Source organism: Telopea speciosissima, chromosome 2 (genome assembly GCF_018873765.1).
Source record: "Telopea speciosissima isolate NSW1024214 ecotype Mountain lineage chromosome 2, Tspe_v1, whole genome shotgun sequence".
NCBI classification, from domain to species: Eukaryota; Viridiplantae; Streptophyta; class Magnoliopsida; order Proteales; family Proteaceae; genus Telopea; species Telopea speciosissima.
Window position 1 is genome coordinate 78,747,597 of NC_057917.1, and position 16,581 is coordinate 78,764,177.

Below are 16,581 nucleotides of genomic sequence, written 5' to 3' on the forward strand. Positions count from 1 at the left end.
TTTTTTGAAGGGGGGGGGGGTTAGAGAACCTCGACCACAAAGCTGACCAGATAAAGTAGGCATCAGTGCACTTCTAAAGGCACTACCGTGATTTCATGATGACAGTACATATATAATCCCTCCAATTTTTGCCATCTTGAATTTATACTAAGATAGCTACTCAACAGGAGCCTCAATAAAATCTATAAAACAAAATAGGGTGACAGAACTGAGCAGGAGAAAAATTTTATTTGGCATAATATGAAAATAAACTTCCCCTTATTTAAACTTATTCCATGAAGAACATGCTTCCCCATGCAAATCCACTTTCAAGGCCATGCCAACATGAGTACCTTCTGTAGTCATATTTCTCTGTTCTTAATTACCAAAATATGATAACAGTATGAAAACAATATAGCTTGTTTTTTCTAAATCGACCAGGATCAGATGATTAAAATGTTAATCGGAATATCTTATGGAATCCATCAAAAGAAGTTCCAACCAAAACACAAAACTAACATACAACATAAGGAATTAAAAAACACTGACCTGCAAAAGCTTCACATGGTATTGTACTCAGTAAGCAAGACCAATGTATTTCAATGCAACCGACTAGTTGTCTGGATCCATATAATTCCCAATGTCGAGTACATGGCTTCTTGGTTAAAATTCTCAATCACATAAAGGCTCTTCAACCAGGAGGTTCACTTTCTCCTGAAGAAATTCTAATACATCTTTTCTCCCTTCTTCTAAAAGCAATTGCCGCAACTTCCCAAATGTTGAACTAGATGGCCGGATACCCTTTTCTATCATCTCTTCCAAGAAAACGCAAGCCTTGGAAACTTCACCCTTGTCACACAATCCATTGATAAGTACTGAAAAGGTGTGCATGGTTGGAAAGAACTGCTTCAATCTCATGTACTTCCACACTTTCAGAGCCATTTCCAACTCATCTTTCTCACAAAACAATTTTATCATTATTGTGTATGTATCAGTATCAGGTTCACAGACCTTGATCATCCGGCGGAAGACCCTATATGCCTCATCTGTCTGACCACAGTTTATCAAGCTATTTAAAAGGATATTGCAGGTTCTTGAATTGGGTGGTATTCCCTTTTGGTCCATCTCATCCAAAACCCTGAAGGCATTCTTGAACCTATTTACTTTACAGAAAGCACTAATTAAAGCATTATACACAGCGACATCAGCCTTTACTCCATTCCTCTCCATCTCCAGAAATGTGTCGACTGCATCTCCAATCCGGTTCTCTATCCCATAAGTATGAACCAAGACGCTATATATAAAAGAAGTTGGCCAACAACCGTTACAACTCATGTCTCTAACAACTCCAAGGGCTTCATCAACTCTCCCTGCCTTGCAGAGTACATCAACCATGATTCCATAAGTCACAATGTCAGGATCACAACCTTTGTCAACCATCTCTCTGAAGATCTCCCTTGCCTTTGGTAGGTTTGGATCCTTACCCCATCCCTCCAGCAATATACTGTAAGTTTTGGAGTCAGGAGTGAACCTGTCCTTCATACTATCAAATATCTCCTGCGCCTTCCTCACATTCTTGGACTTGCAAAATGCACTTAGAAGGCTGTTGAAAGCTGCCAAATTTGGGGGGACTCCATATTTATCCATAACATTGAAGGTGTAAACTGCCTCATCCACCTTCTGTGCCCTGGCATACTTTCTCATAATCACACAAAAAGTCTCAACATTTAGAATCCCTTTGCTCCGCATGCTGTTCACCAGATCCCACATGATCTGATATTGCCTTATCTTGGCAAGAGATCCAATCATGGTGTGGTAAGCTCTGACACTGTGAGTGTAATTCCACTGCTTCCCAGCCCATTCAAAGAACCTATAGGCCTGCATCCCAGCATTCTCAAATCTCTTGAGGACATCCTCCGCTAAATCTGGTGATACTCTAACTCCACTCTCATTGAGGCTGGTTTCTAGCCCTACATTTGGGCAAGACATGATAATTTTACATAGTCGTTTCACTGGATCAGAAAATTCTTCCATTCTTCCATTAGAACTATACATTCTCATGAACATCGCCCATCTTGAAGAAACTCTAGACTTGGAAACGCGAAACCTAATCATTTTTTTCCAAATAAGTATGTGAACTTTGGACTGGCCTCAGCAGAAAATCTCTATCAACTTTCAATGTGCCATTTGGAAGGCTAGGAAAAGTAACTGAAATTAAGAGAAGCGGGATTCAAAGTCATCCATGTAAATCCACCTCTTGGTTAGAACGAGCAATGAAATGAAAGCTAAATCGGCAACAGATTCCAAACTTCAATGTCACCCATGTAAATCCATCTTGTTTGAATCTCCTGGTAATAAAAGATTTCATCATTTAGTTGAATCACAGTAGCAGAGCAACTACAACAACTATGAGAAAAAAAAAACAATTAAGAAAAACAGAAGCATAGAAAACAAAGTCTGATTGCTGCTTTAGGTTGGAAGCATGACCAAAGGTGTCTGTGTGTGTGAGAGAGAGAGAGGTACTTGCACCCTCCTCTAGATATAAACCAGAATTTCCTTTTGTGCATGTGTGTTTGTGAAGGTTCATCAGTATATTTGCCTTTTCTACCCCCCATGCTTGTGTTGCACCCTGTTCGTGGCTATCAAATATGCTTGGGGAATTTATAGTCGTGGAGTTGAGGATTTCTTTGTGGGAGTCGGTGTTGCTACAATATTTGATTTATGTGGATGTGGATGTTTGAAAAGTATCCTTGCTCTTCAGAGATTTTCTCTATGTTGAAGGTGATTAAAAAGAAGCTTTAGGGTCTCCACAGTCTTATCAAGCGAGGTTTCTGGTCAGCTCGTAGAGAATTGGCTATGAGACAAGATGATGAGAGAGCCTCATTATAGCATAGTAATGTTATATTGATATGGGTCTTGAAAGAGATGTTGATTTGTGAAGATTATGATATCACTGAATGTTATTGAAGTGCATTTGATGTCAAATCGAGTCTTAGGTTTACAGGTATACCCAATGAACTGAGTCCTTGTAATTCTGATATGTGGATCCATTTATTGTGAATCTTCTCAGATCTGTAGGGCAGATGCTGGTAAATTATGGTTCTGTTAAAACCCAAGGAGGTTCCAGTCTGGACCATAAGGGATATTTGGAAGTTCTGTTTGTGCCAAGGTTGAGTACAATCTGAACTCATACAATGTTTGTGGATACTGTGCAAGTATGAGAGAAAGGGTGATTGGGTCTGCCTACACTCTTTTTGGTTGTCCTTGAAGAAGAAGAAGAGGTTGAAGATTAGCGTTTGGAGATGAAGACTGACATGGAAGGAGATGCTTTTTGCAGTGGCAGAGGAAGGAGCTAGGTCAAAGCCCTCTTGTTGCCATTCACTAGTATAGTTCATAATTTTGAAGGATGTTTGCAATTTCAATGTGGTTGCTACTATGAGGTTAAAGTAGATCTGTTAACAACACAAGGCATATCTCTATCCTAAAACACATTTCGTTCTCTCTCTAGCATACAAACAGACATATATATTTTCATGTTATCCAAGCAATCACAATATCACATTCAAAAGGAAAAAGGGTAACACAACAATACAGTAAGGAAACAAAAGCAAATGTGCCTAAACCCATTAGCTGAAGTAGGAAAGCACCTTTATGCCTCCCCATGTGCAAAAAAATATGATGACAAATGTTGGGAGTGGTTCAGAGTTCTAGAGAAGAACTGAAAAGCAAACTAGTGCTGGAACCACACTGATAGACCAGGATCGCTTAGAAATCTACAGGGTAGAATTAGCCAGATTTAGGAGATTTAATATAATTCACGAAATAGAGCACAGATATCCCTATTTTTCTGGTTGATTGTTCTACTTGGACAGGTGAATCAAACTATGAAAGAATCTTGAAGATCAGATGAGGGATCTAGATGAATCCCTGTTTGCTTAATATTCAAGCTAGGAACAACTTCTGAGAAAATATAGTAGATACTAATTATCAGAGCTAATAGACAGATTAAATTTGAGTCTAGCAAACTTAGATGATCAGGTTTGGAGAATCGAATTAAGAATCAGAAAGGGTGTAGGAGAAACTCTGAAACTGATACATGAATTCTAAGAAGAGAGAAACTAAAAAGTAACAGGAGAAGGAGATGAACAGAATCTGACCTGAAACAGAATCACCAGACTTGTAGATTAGAAAAGGAGAAGAACGAAGAAGAACATTTGGCAATTGTCCTTCACCAGTCACTCATGGCACCCATAACACAATAGTTTAACAAAACCCAAATTTTATTACTCAAAAAATATGATTAATGGGGGAAATTATTACCTATAAATAGACTTTTAAAATTCAAAAAATGACTGTCATAAGGACTCCTATTCACTCTCTCAATCTAAATAAAATAATCAAACTTGAAGCAAAGCTCTTACTATCCTCCTACTGGCCTTAGCAGACCCCTAATAGCACTCGAACTCTATTATTTAAAACTAAACAAATCACCAAAGTAGTATCTAGTGACAGCTCCTGTGGGACCCATGTAAAATTAATTCCTTATTACAGAACATCCTCCTCCCCTTAAAAAAAAAAATAAATAAAAAAAATAAAAATTACCTTGGTAAATAGCCAGAGTACTCCCTTAGTGGTTCCTGCCCCATTTGGGCCTCCTAAGCCTTGGTTTGGGCCCCCTAATGGATCATATAGACTCAGCCAGCCCGAAGCTTCATCTGTTGCATTACCAGTGTTTGCTGAAGTTACCAGTGTTTAAATCATGAGATGGGGTTTGTTTGGATCCTCGATAACTCCCTTGGAAAGTCCAGAGAAAATTGTCCCTAATTTTGTTAATGCAATAAATTTGCCGACACAAGGTCTTAAGAGTCAAGTGTTTGCCTGTCAACATACATGTAAAAAGGGGAATTCGACACAGGAGTTCTATTGGATTTAACACAGGACTCACTACAGCAAAGAATATGCTGCGTCATTGAGGCAAGAATGGATTGTATGATAGGTCAATATCGTAAAAAGGAAAGGTCATTTGAATAATTTTTGTGTTAGCGATTTTTGTTGGAATGTAAAGTTTTGCTTTTGGCTGTTCTTCATAGGATGTGAGGATGCGTAACAACTTTCATCTTTTAAGTTCGGCTTTGATCATGAGAGAACAGCCAGGAATTTGTCAGTTGAATTATATTTGTTAATGATTAGTTATCCAGCTGTCAGATTAGATTCCCCCCTAAGAAACAAAAGATGGAGGTCTCGATTCCTAATGATCATGGGAATAAGCTCAAAGATGGAGGTTATAGTTTCCATGATTTCCGGTTACTTTACAATAACAAACATGATTTATGAATATTCTCAGCTGTTTGGACTCTCATCATCCAAACTGAATATTAACCTTTAATGATTGGAAGAATGACACAAAAAATTGGGAGCAGAAGTAGAGGTGATCATGGATGTTGATGTCCTAATCCTAATTGTGTAATTTGATGTATGGAAAGTCCCAAGTACTATAATCTTGAAAATGGATCTACCCTGGTGATGATAGCAAAATATGAAATTCATATTATGTGCTATTTGAAGGCGGGCCTTGGTACAACGGTAAAGGTTGCTCCATTGTGACCAAGTGGTCACGGATTCAAGTCTGGAAACAGCCTCTCTGCGAAAGCAGGGGTAAGGTTGCGTACATTATGACCCTCTCCAGACCCCGCAGTGGCGGGAGCCTCGTGCACTGGGTACGCCCTATATAACAGCTTCTCTGCAAACATGATATCTGGGATGGAGGGGGGAGAAATGTCACCCTGTGACTTACCTGTGCCAGTGACAGCATCAAGATTCACAGGCAGTTGTTGTACTGATCAATTAATGGTTGCCTGGGAGAAATGAGGAGAAAAGGGGAAGAACCATACAAATCAGAGGATGAACAAAAAAATGGTGTTCAGTCTTTGGTAAAAGTGAGTTGAAGGGGAATTTGGGTATTTAAGAAAATTAATGGATTGGCACATGCATTTGCATGTGCTATGACAAAATCAATCTAATTCTGATTAGACAATCAGAAAATAGAATAACTGAGTTTAGCACCTAACACAAATCATTATTTTTTTCAACTGAATTCATGTAATATTATGGTGTTTGCTTGCAGAGATAGTTGCGTTATCTGATGCACAAATATCGTGGAGAACTAAACTAGAAAACAATTGTTTGGGCATGCCAATGTCAATGTACAGTTTGTGTAGATCCAAATCATCCTCTGATGGCTGATGCCATAATTATGTAAACTCAGAAACAAGAGTCAGTCAATTCTCTTAACCTTCACTCTTACCAACACTAGATTAGTGCTAAGAAAATCACTTTATACAAGTTTCAGGGACTATTGGATATTGCCTTTGCCAAAAGCCTTTCCTCTTCTGTCCCCTAGCTCCACACATGTTTCCCTGATTACCTCGTTATATGAGAACTGGAGTAATAGCGATACAGAAAAATCATAAGAGAGTATTGTTCATCTTAAGACATAATCTCCTTTAACTAAACAAGTACGGCTGCTGGTCTCTCCCAAAAGGCAAAGTACGTCAATCATCTTGCAGTAGATTTTCAATGATAACAACAGTTAACTGACTTTATTCTCTACACCAGTTTTCATCATTATAGGAGTAGGGAAAATAATTCATGAAGGAAATATTAACAATAAAAACCATGGATGAGTCTCATCCTGAAAATTTTCATCCCTTCCATACAAGAAGATGATGCTTTGCCCAAGACATATAGGCACTCTTGAAGTATCTACAAGTAATTAAATTCACGATGACGTAAACAAATTGAAGGGAGCAAATTTCTTAACCAAATAAAGAGAAAAAACAGCCAGCAAAGTGGAGGCAATTGAAAATTTGGGGGTTTTAAAGCAGTCAATTAAAATAAGCTGTGTTAGTTAGGTAATGGAAGCTGGTTTGATTAGCAATCATTTTAACTACTTCACTTCATTAAGGCATAGCAAGAATAACAAGTCTACGAAAAGGTATTCTAAAGTTAAAAGATGCATATTGTGTAGTGTTTCAGGACTTTGGAATGTGCATTACCCATCGAACGTATGGAATAGGTAAATATTCAACAATTAAGGATGCTAAAGAAAAAATGAAAATAATGAACATAGAAGCTGTAGAACCACTTGAGGCTATCTCTCACTTTTATTACACGATATGGGTAAGGGAGAAACAGAAATTCTCTCCACAATTCAGGTACACTATCTGGAGAAAAAGAGGATAAATTAGGAAAAATATAACAGCCATCATTATCTGTCCGATTGCCTCAAACGATCGAAATGCAAAGAAACGAATGTGCCTATATCATATTGTCATTGACCTACTGATCATGTTTACATAGAAAAATTGCTAGTCTGCAAGAGGGAAAACTTTGGCAACGATTGGTGCAGTCTAATTCTGTCCTAACAGCTTTTTTTTAACAACTTTATCTGCTTCGATTGTATATTTAGTACATAAAAAGTAAATCCCAATATTTGAAAGAGCTTTATCTTAATTAACAATTGGCATATCTTTGCATCAATGGGAACAATATTTTCTCTCACTTCAGTTCTGGGTGCAAAAAGGCCAAATTAGAAATTAAAGAATCTAAGTTCTCACTGCATTACAAAGGTAGATCAATCCAACAATAATCTAAAGCTAAATCCCATAAGTTGCCAGTGTTTCCCTTACCTGATCATATACAAGCCCTCGAGATTAAAGACCAGAACAGAGAGATTAGGACAGCCGGGTCTTCAACAATTAAGAGCTTATTTACTGGACCACGTAAGATAACAGAATAGAGAGAAACGGGAGGGGTTGCCGGCTTCGTTTGCTTGGGAAGTCTTTGAGCTTCGATTGGGGAGGAAAGGCGGCACAAACACTTCAGTCTTTGAACTTTCGAGGAATTGGGAGAAGAAGCTATTCACTGAGGTGGGGACGAGAGACGGTTCCCCTGGCCTCTCTCTAGTCTCTAAAATAGGACAAAAGGGTAATTGCGTTCGTCTGTTTATAACCCAAAATTTTTTATTTGAGTACCTAAACTACCCATGCCTTCATCGGAATAATTATCACCTCCAATTCGCGGGCACCTTCAATTCCTCTAATAGGAGGGAGTGGATCCCATCTTGGGCAGTGTTTTCGGGCAGGGGGTAGGATGGTCATTCTTGCCCTTATGTGAGGAATTGGAGGAATTGGAGGGGTCAGTGAATTGGAGGGGACAACGATTCACCTTCATCGAGCCTTTAGCAGTTGAGGGAAGCATTCTCTTATCCGAATTTGGCGGACATTCTTTTGTTATGGGTGGGTTTGGTTTTCACATAGACTCAAACATGATTTGAAGGGTCCTAGCTACGCCTTGCATTCAATACCAAAAAAGCCATGTTGAGTCACGAGATCTAAAGTGCAAGTACTCGACATCGTAAATCAAGAAATTTAGGTGATAGATGAAGGCGTTGGTCTATCGATGCCACAGGGGCAATCATATGTGCATGTGTATAAAAAGGCATTTGAGGTTCTTACAGTTGCGAGGAGAGCTTATGGACAAAAAATGAGGATTTCGGCGGCTTTTGCCACTTATGATCAGTGTTCACAAGAGAGAGATGGTTCCATGTCTTACAATGTTTTGGCACACTAACCATTGAATATAGTTGGACCCTTGCTTCTTTAGGTTGAGATACAAATCGCCTTTATATAGCGTAGGCATTTTCTTGCTGGGGTGCACAAGCAAATGATGTAAATTACGAAGCGAAGCCAAAAAGCTGTATCGCGCTAGGTGATCACATTTTTTGGCTTCGCTGGTTAGGGGTTTTCTTTGCTCCCTGGTTTACATGGAGGCTGCCACCATTTTCAGCTAGAATCAAAATTCACCATTACAAGAGGTGTTCTATTCAGCGAAATACAAAAAAAAGAAATGACAGAGGTTATGGTTTCTTGATTACTGTGAGAGATTTCCATCATCCCAGAATTCCTTCCATGAATTAAGTCTGGATCTACATTTTGCTTCATTTCTGTTGAGGGTAGAATAGCTTCTTCTTCCTCCTCTTTTGTCTTTGATCACTAAACTTAGTTTTTCACAAAATATTGTAGATGACTATTTCTTAGAACTTAATTTTATATGAGGAAGAGACTTGAATGCTAAAGATCTGACTTTAGGATTTAAACCTTACCAAATTTAGAGGTTTTCACCTTAATTGTCACCCCAAAGGGGCATCTCCATGCCTTTCAAGGGTTAGTTTGCCACCATCCCTTTTGCAGCCAGTGCTTTGCTCTCTCTCTCCACATCGGGTTTATTCGAGCTCATTGGAGCATAAAATCCCATGGCTATATTACATGTTAACTTCCTCATCCATCCTGTGGCAATTACCCTTTTGGTAACTTTCAGTACTAACTGGTTGATGGGTTCTCTTACCCTTAGAGTTTGACATTGTTGTTTGGATCAAAGTGAAAAACGAAATGTCCCATCGAAGGTGAAAAGTCAGGCTCACTGCGGGATTGAATCAAGGAAATTTGTTCTAATAGGTTCCTTTATCAGTCCCAGAACTCAAAACACAAAATTGTTGCGTGAGGCCTCAATGGAACTAGAATCATGATGTTGAGTTGTACATCCTTGCATGTAGTTTTAGGAAGCCATATGTTCATGACTTGAATGCTACGTATGATGCAAAGAATGCCTTGAATTTCAATTGGAATCCAATCCTACAGCACAATTGGCTTTATATAAATTTGATGAGAAACATCAATATTGATGCATCTGAAAATGGGAGCAAAATTTGAGTTTAAAGTACTGATATGATCTATTTAAACTGGAATTTGATACGATGCTTGACATGCAAAAATTATTTTGAATCCATCATTTCATACCCTAAGACTATATTGCTACCACCATACATGCATGAGTCACAGGTACTTTACAATAGCCGCTCATCTGAATCAGATTCGTAACCATTTAACTGGTTAGGTGTTAAAACTAAACTTCTTCTTCTTCTTCTTTTGCCCCATCTTTTGCCCTATCATTGATAACGCACATTTTATCTTTGGAGTTTCTTTTGGAAATGGCGTAGATGTTGGGAAACTGCAGAACGACCCATGTTTGTAGGAGTTGATGTGCTAATAGTGATAGATAACTGAAATACAGAACAAACTGAACTCCTTCCTCAACCCTTTCACAAAGATCCACATACAAAACCAGCAAAGAATTAAGATCTTCAATGAGCAAACTCAGAAAAATATCTTCCACAGCAACCACTAGTGGCTTCTTCAACCCTGATACATGTTTTCAATCAAAATAGAGATCTTCTGAAAGAGACCTTGGACACATCACACAAGGTATATTCACCTTCTCAATTGGAGATACATTTGTAACAGCATTACTGAATCCTCTTGACCTTTTTTTGGCTCTAATAACTGGGTAGCTTATCTGATTTGGGTTGGGTTTAGATGAAAGAATGGAAAAAAACCTAAAAGATTGATGCCATGCCTTAACATTTCTGTATGCCGAAATTTACAATGTTTTGTTTGTAATTTATCCAATACTCAGATCTTCAAGACCCTCTAATTTACCTCATAAAATAGCAGCATCTTGCAACCAACTGCTCCCACAATCACATCATCTGCTATTAAAAGTCTTGCCACGGCATCTTTAACGCAACTTCACCGAAGATAAATTAACAATCACCAAAGCAATTGGGATAGGAATTGTATGATGAGCTGAAGGCTACTGACTGGGATAAGACTCTACCAATTCGGGACAGTTTTTCAACTTTTTATTATCGGATCAAACAATGGATGAAGAAGATAAACCGGTGAAACAACTGAGGAGAAATTTCAACAAAAAATTAGAGTGGCATCATTGCATTCATCCAAAGCATGTAATCAAACATTATCACTAAAATTTATTTATTTGCATGGAAAATTTGGCAAAGAAAAATAATATCAGATGCAACATCATATGATTTGGCTGTACACATCAGTACAAACTTGTAACGACATTAATCCTGCTATAGATACAACAAAGTATGATTTTTACTAAACTAAACTGGATCTTTGAGTGTATACTCTCAAAAATGAATGCCATGTCTGAGCCTTGTTTTACAAGGTTATACATATCCTGTGGATGCTCTGATCTTTTCTTAGATGTTTTTTGAAACACTTGCAATTCAAAAATTAAGTGTGATGATGAACCATGAAAGGCAAAGAAAGTCAGCTGATTTTTTTTTCCCCTACTATTCTGGGTTCTGTGAGGTAACTGTGGAAAGTTCTGTCACAGTATGTGATTTAAATAAAAACACCAATATACTGCAAGCAAGCAACCAACCACCACTAGAAATTTTCAGGTTTGACAAAACCTGTGGAATAATTGTAAACAATTAAGTTATGTAAAACTAAACCTAATACTAATTTGGCCATGACAAAAATTAAAACATAGAGAGAATAGATAAATAATTCAACATAAGCACCCTGATGGCATGCTTTGAATTTTCCCAGGTGGGCAGTGGATAAGCTCATACTTTCACCAAATTGGAGATAGTTGTTGTTGATGTTCCATTCAAAATCCCAGAGTGTGTGTTTTGTGTGTGTGTGTGTGTGTGTGTGAGAGAGAGAGAGAGAGAGAGAGAGAGAGAGAGAGACAACATTGAAAGATCAAAAGGCCTCTCTTAAGCTCCGTAATGAACTGTATTTACAGTAGGGGGAGCATTACATGGAGTATAAGCATCAGACAACCCAGACTTTGCTTCTTTCGTCCACCTAGATAGAATGTATTTGGAGGGTATACTATCACGATCAACCATTTGTAGAACCTTCAAAAAATGCTTGCATGGTATTCCCATGAATTCAAACATAAGGCAACTACAATGTATCTCTTCTTCAATGGAGTTGTACTCAACAACGCATCTGTGCTCAATTGGAACATTAAAGGGCCCAACCTTAAACTTCCTAACTGACCCTTTAAATGACTCATCTACAGCAGATAAGCTAAGGCTTGCGCTAAAATTTTTCTTAAAAATCTCAAATACCCTCCTCGTGTACACCTGTCTACCATGCATTTCAATAGGACTTTGTGATTCCAATTGAGGTAATCTCATAAGTGATTTGAACTCTGCATCAGCTTCCTTCTCTCTACGCCTAGCAATAGCCCTTTCATATTCCTTGACAAATCTTAGCAATGTCATAGAGCCCTTGAAATATCCTCGAAAGTAACTGTTCATCCCCTCACTTTGCTGGGTCGAGCTCATTCCACCAAAGAATGTGCCTCTAAAATAACAAGGCACCCAAAACTTCTTTTGGGCAAACTTCTCATTTAACCACGAATGGTCCTTCAAATTATATTTCACCATCATTGCTTCCCACCGAGTTAGGAAATCTGCCTCTGACCATGAACGGTAGATGCACTGCTTCCATTCTAACTTAAAATCAGGCTTTTGGAACCATAAAGAACCGAGGTGATGTAGGGCATGCTTAGAGACTTGCCACGAACAAAAGCGATGTACTGTTTTAGGGAAAACACTAGCCACTGCAGGTATAATACCAGTACACTCGTCAGTAATAATTGCCTTCGGTGCTTTGTCTCCCATTGCATTCAACCACGCCTTGAACAACCACTCAAATGACTCCTTTGTTTCATTCGCAACCAAACCACATCCAAACAGAATAGATTGAGCATGGTTGTTCACGCCAGTGAATGGGCCAAATGGCCATCTGTATCGATTTTTCTTGTATGTTGTGTCAAACACCACAACATCACCAAAAACTTCATAATCAGACCTGCCTTTGCCATCAATCCAAAAAACCCCACTCAAAGTTTGTTTATCAGATACATTAATTGAATAAATGAATTTGGGATCCTTTTCTTTCATAGACTCAAAATATGCTAAAACTGTCTGAAGATCCACTTCAATCATCTTCCTTTCATTTATTTCCATCCCCTCTGTCAAACCTATATTATTATAACCACCAAAGCACTCCAAATCATCATCAACTATTTGTGTTTGACCAATACCAGCACTATGGAGATTATCAAATGACAATTTTACACCATCTGCCAACTGTTGGTGTGATTGGGGCTTAATTGATTGGTCTTCAACAACCAGTGGGTGATTGTGATCTGACTCAAATTTGTGCACAAACCAACCATTCGAATTTGGTTTAATAGAAAGATATGCTGGACAACCAACTCTAACTTCTGGCCGATGATGCACTTTTTTCCCCTTCCGTCGCTTGTCATTATCACATCGATAACCTTCTTTGTTACATACAAACTTCTTTGAAAAAACCTTAGGACTTGAACCATCTAACTCCCTTTTCCTTGATACATCAGTCCTACCGATGCGAACACGAAAACCTTTCATCCGGGCATAATTATTGTAAAAAGAATAAGCTTCTTCCCAGTTTAAGAAATTCATACCAATATACGGTGGTTGTGCTCCATTTGAATACTTAGGATGCTGATCATTCAATTTTTCAAAATCATTTGCATCCTTTGTACCCTCAACAGCACTATTCTTGGCTTCATCAGCAAAAGACTGTTGTGTCTCAATGTACACATCTTCTAGTTGAGGCTCCAACTCTGCAGCATCCGACTGAATTGCTTTCTCCAACTCTGACTGTTGTTCATTTCCATAAACATCCTCTGTCAAACAACGAACAACATGGCATCCAATGACAAAGAAATAAGCAATCATGTAGAAATAATAATTTTATCCCAATATAACCTACTTTCCCAAAAAAATCTCACCTTCTTCCATATATAAGCCGTAACTCCTACCCATTGCAGCATCCTCCATGTCTCTATGAATATGCTCACCTACAAAATATATGCCCTGACAATTCAATATACGGCCCTTCAAAATATGATGTTCGAATCCAACAAAGAACTGAAGTGTATGTCTGTATGCTAAAACTTACATAACTAAAATAAAATTTTAATTTTACATAATTGAAGTGTATCAGCCTTTATCTACTTGATGCTCAGGTTTCAAAAGCTCAGATTGATACAAATGGCAAGTTGCTAGTATATATCACTCCAAAACCATTGTTGAAAAGTTCATTTACCACATGAAATCACAAAATCTTTATTCCTGATATGCATATCATGAAATTAAAATAATATATTAATTAAAAACTTTTTAAGTGCTCTACCCACTGACACTTAACAGGAGTACATGAGAAGTTGCAAGAACAATCACTGTTTGGACATATTTCTGCCACACAAAACTCACACACACCAAAAAAATATCTCCCATTTACAGGCAAAAGCTTCAAATTCGTAAGACGTGAAAATCTTCTCCTATAATAATATAAGTAGAGATATATATTGATGGGATGCCGGTTAAAGCATGAATTGAAATCTTCTTGGAAGCTTTTCATCTAGGAGGAGATAAACATCTCTTAAGCTAATCAGTCATTGAAAACTCATTATTCTGTAATTTTTCTCCACTCCCCGCATATTAAACTGAATTTAAAAAGTGATCTTTGATCTTTCTTTTAAAAAAATTCATTTTTTCTTAATAATCTTAAAAAACAAGATCTCGTGATATATGTGAAGCAACACTTTAGGACGATCGTACTTTGTGAATTTGGCAATAAAGGAATTTGTGCAGCATGGAAAGAGGAAGCTATACTTTGTCAGTCTGGCAATAAAGGAATTGGTGCAGCATGGAAAGAGGAAGCTATGAAGTGGAAATAACAAGCAGTTGCTCTCGTCATCTGCCAAGGCTCTCTTCTCAATCTCACTCCTCTCTTTCCATTTAAGCAAGTGTAATAGCAGCTAAGTACTCTTAGATCAAGGGTACCTGTTGCTTGTGTGGAAACAAGAAGAGAGAACTGAGCTGTGAACCAACTTATGGAACATCTTATGGTGGTGAAGTGCAGAAGAAAGGAGACAAAAGAGAAGTGAAGGTCTTTACAACAACTAATGGTTCATAACAATTTGGTGCTAGTGGTGGGTGGGGGTATAGGAGAGAAGAGAGGGATAGGAAACAGAAGCAAAGAAAGCAGCAGCTTTAGGTCCTCGGGAGCACAAGCATTTCTTAGAAGGGGGGTTAGGGGGGGGATGTGTAGCTAAGTAATGCGTGCAGAAGCATGAACAGTCCAGCAGACCCTCATATTGGAGTCTGCTTCGGTCCTCATGCATGTAGCCAGTTTGTTTTGGTCGGTTTTGGGGCATGTGATAGCAGATTGAAGTCACTAAGTGTTAGATTCACAGAACTGTATCACCAGTTAAGGAATATGCAATATACATGATCCATGGAATAATTTTTTCCCAGGTAGAGTTGAATGAAACAATAAGCTGAGTTGAGGATCACAAGAGTAAGGCCTCTTTTTGAAATTTGAACCAATCAAAGAGAAAAATAACATCAAGAAAATTTTATGTTAGTGTCTTTCCTCTGTTTTCCTTACTTCCCTCACTAGTTACAGTAAAGTCATACATCCCAGTTCCAATTGATGAGCCCAAACAAGGAGATCAATATATTGGAAGACTGCAGTTCTCGGTTGATCTGCATACCCTAGTTATTTTTCCCCTCTGGGCATTATCAACAACCAAAAGGGACGCTTCATTTTATATGGGTGAAAAAAGGGACCAACCTAACATACTACAGATTTAACTTGATTATGATTGGTCCTGCATGGGGCATGGATTAGATTTGCTGCCTGAATCAACCATGTGGCCTGGATTAACCATGTGGGCCCAATATAGGAACCAGAGAGAGAAGCACGGAGGAAGTGTAGAAACCAATATTCACAAACCATATTCACCTCTACAATGCATGATGAAGGACCATTTGGGTAAAATCTGACAGCTCCCCTGCCATGTCAATCGTCAGTAGATCAAAATTCAAAGGCTGATCAAGAAACATGAGAAAATCCAGTAAACACAATCACCATAGATTTCTTGTAGACATTTCATTAGTCCAGCAGACCTTCACATTGGAGGCTGCTTCGGTCCTCAAGCACTCCCTTGGCTTGGCCATGCCCAGGTCACCCCACTCCATGTGGATGCCACCTTACTGACTACTGAGTCCAAGAGGCAGTCTCTTAAGGAGGGCCTGTCTCAAGTCTCATCCACTGCAATGCAGAGCTCTTGAACTTTGCTTCAATGTGGCTCTCAATTGGAAGTTCTGAATTAGATGAGCAATTGTGGCAGAATACAAGGACAAAGCATTGTCATCTTAAAGATCCCTGTGCATTAATATATTTTTCCTCATTACTTCATGTGTTGGTTGAGAGAAGAAGTGTTACCCAAGAGGAATGGACTTTTACAAGAAGCAACTGCCTAGGCGAGAAAAGAAGTAGGCTTCTTTAAATTTATAAGCAGCTCACCTTTAAAGTTATAAAGCAACTGCATTATATTTGTAACATGGAAAAGAGTAGGTTTCTTTAAAGTTATAAGCAGCTAACCTTGATCCTCTTTCTATTGACATCAAAATCGAAGTTTCCCAGGCAAGATGCATATTGATACTCAACTGTCGATTTCTTACCAGTGAGAACCAAAAATCAACATCACCTGGTTACCACGAACACTAGACGAAGAAATCGAACAGACAAGGCGAAGAACTCGAACAGACGTAAGTAATAGAAGAACTAGGAAAAAACCTTGAACAGACGTAGT

General features: G+C 38.4%; 2 protein-coding genes across 3 annotated transcripts; both read right to left on the reverse strand.

The window, feature by feature from the left end:
- Window positions 1-642: 642 nt before the first annotated feature.
- On the reverse strand, window positions 643-5,804 carry LOC122651672 (pentatricopeptide repeat-containing protein At1g77360, mitochondrial). Of its 2 annotated transcripts, none has more exons than XM_043845155.1 (2): window positions 5,774-5,804; window positions 643-2,327 (listed from the first exon to the last, which is right to left on the reverse strand). In XM_043845155.1, the coding sequence occupies exon 2, from the start codon at window positions 2,092-2,094 to the stop codon at window positions 652-654; it is 1,443 nt and encodes a 480-aa protein (XP_043701090.1). In that variant the 5' UTR covers window positions 2,095-2,327; window positions 5,774-5,804; the 3' UTR covers window positions 643-651. The 2 variants fall into 2 exon arrangements, with proteins under 2 accessions (XP_043701090.1, XP_043701091.1); XM_043845156.1 differs by lacking the exon at window positions 5,774-5,804 and adding an exon at window positions 5,596-5,606 and having other exon boundaries at window positions 643-2,187.
- A 5,810-nt stretch (window positions 5,805-11,614) lies between these two features.
- LOC122651671 (protein FAR1-RELATED SEQUENCE 5-like) lies at window positions 11,615-13,844 on the reverse strand. Its single transcript, XM_043845154.1, has 2 exons — window positions 13,708-13,844; window positions 11,615-13,602 (listed from the first exon to the last, which is right to left on the reverse strand). Exons 1-2 carry the CDS (start codon window positions 13,754-13,756, stop codon window positions 11,630-11,632), a joined length of 2,022 nt encoding a protein of 673 aa, XP_043701089.1. The 5' UTR covers window positions 13,757-13,844; the 3' UTR covers window positions 11,615-11,629.
- Window positions 13,845-16,581: the final 2,737 nt, after the last annotated feature.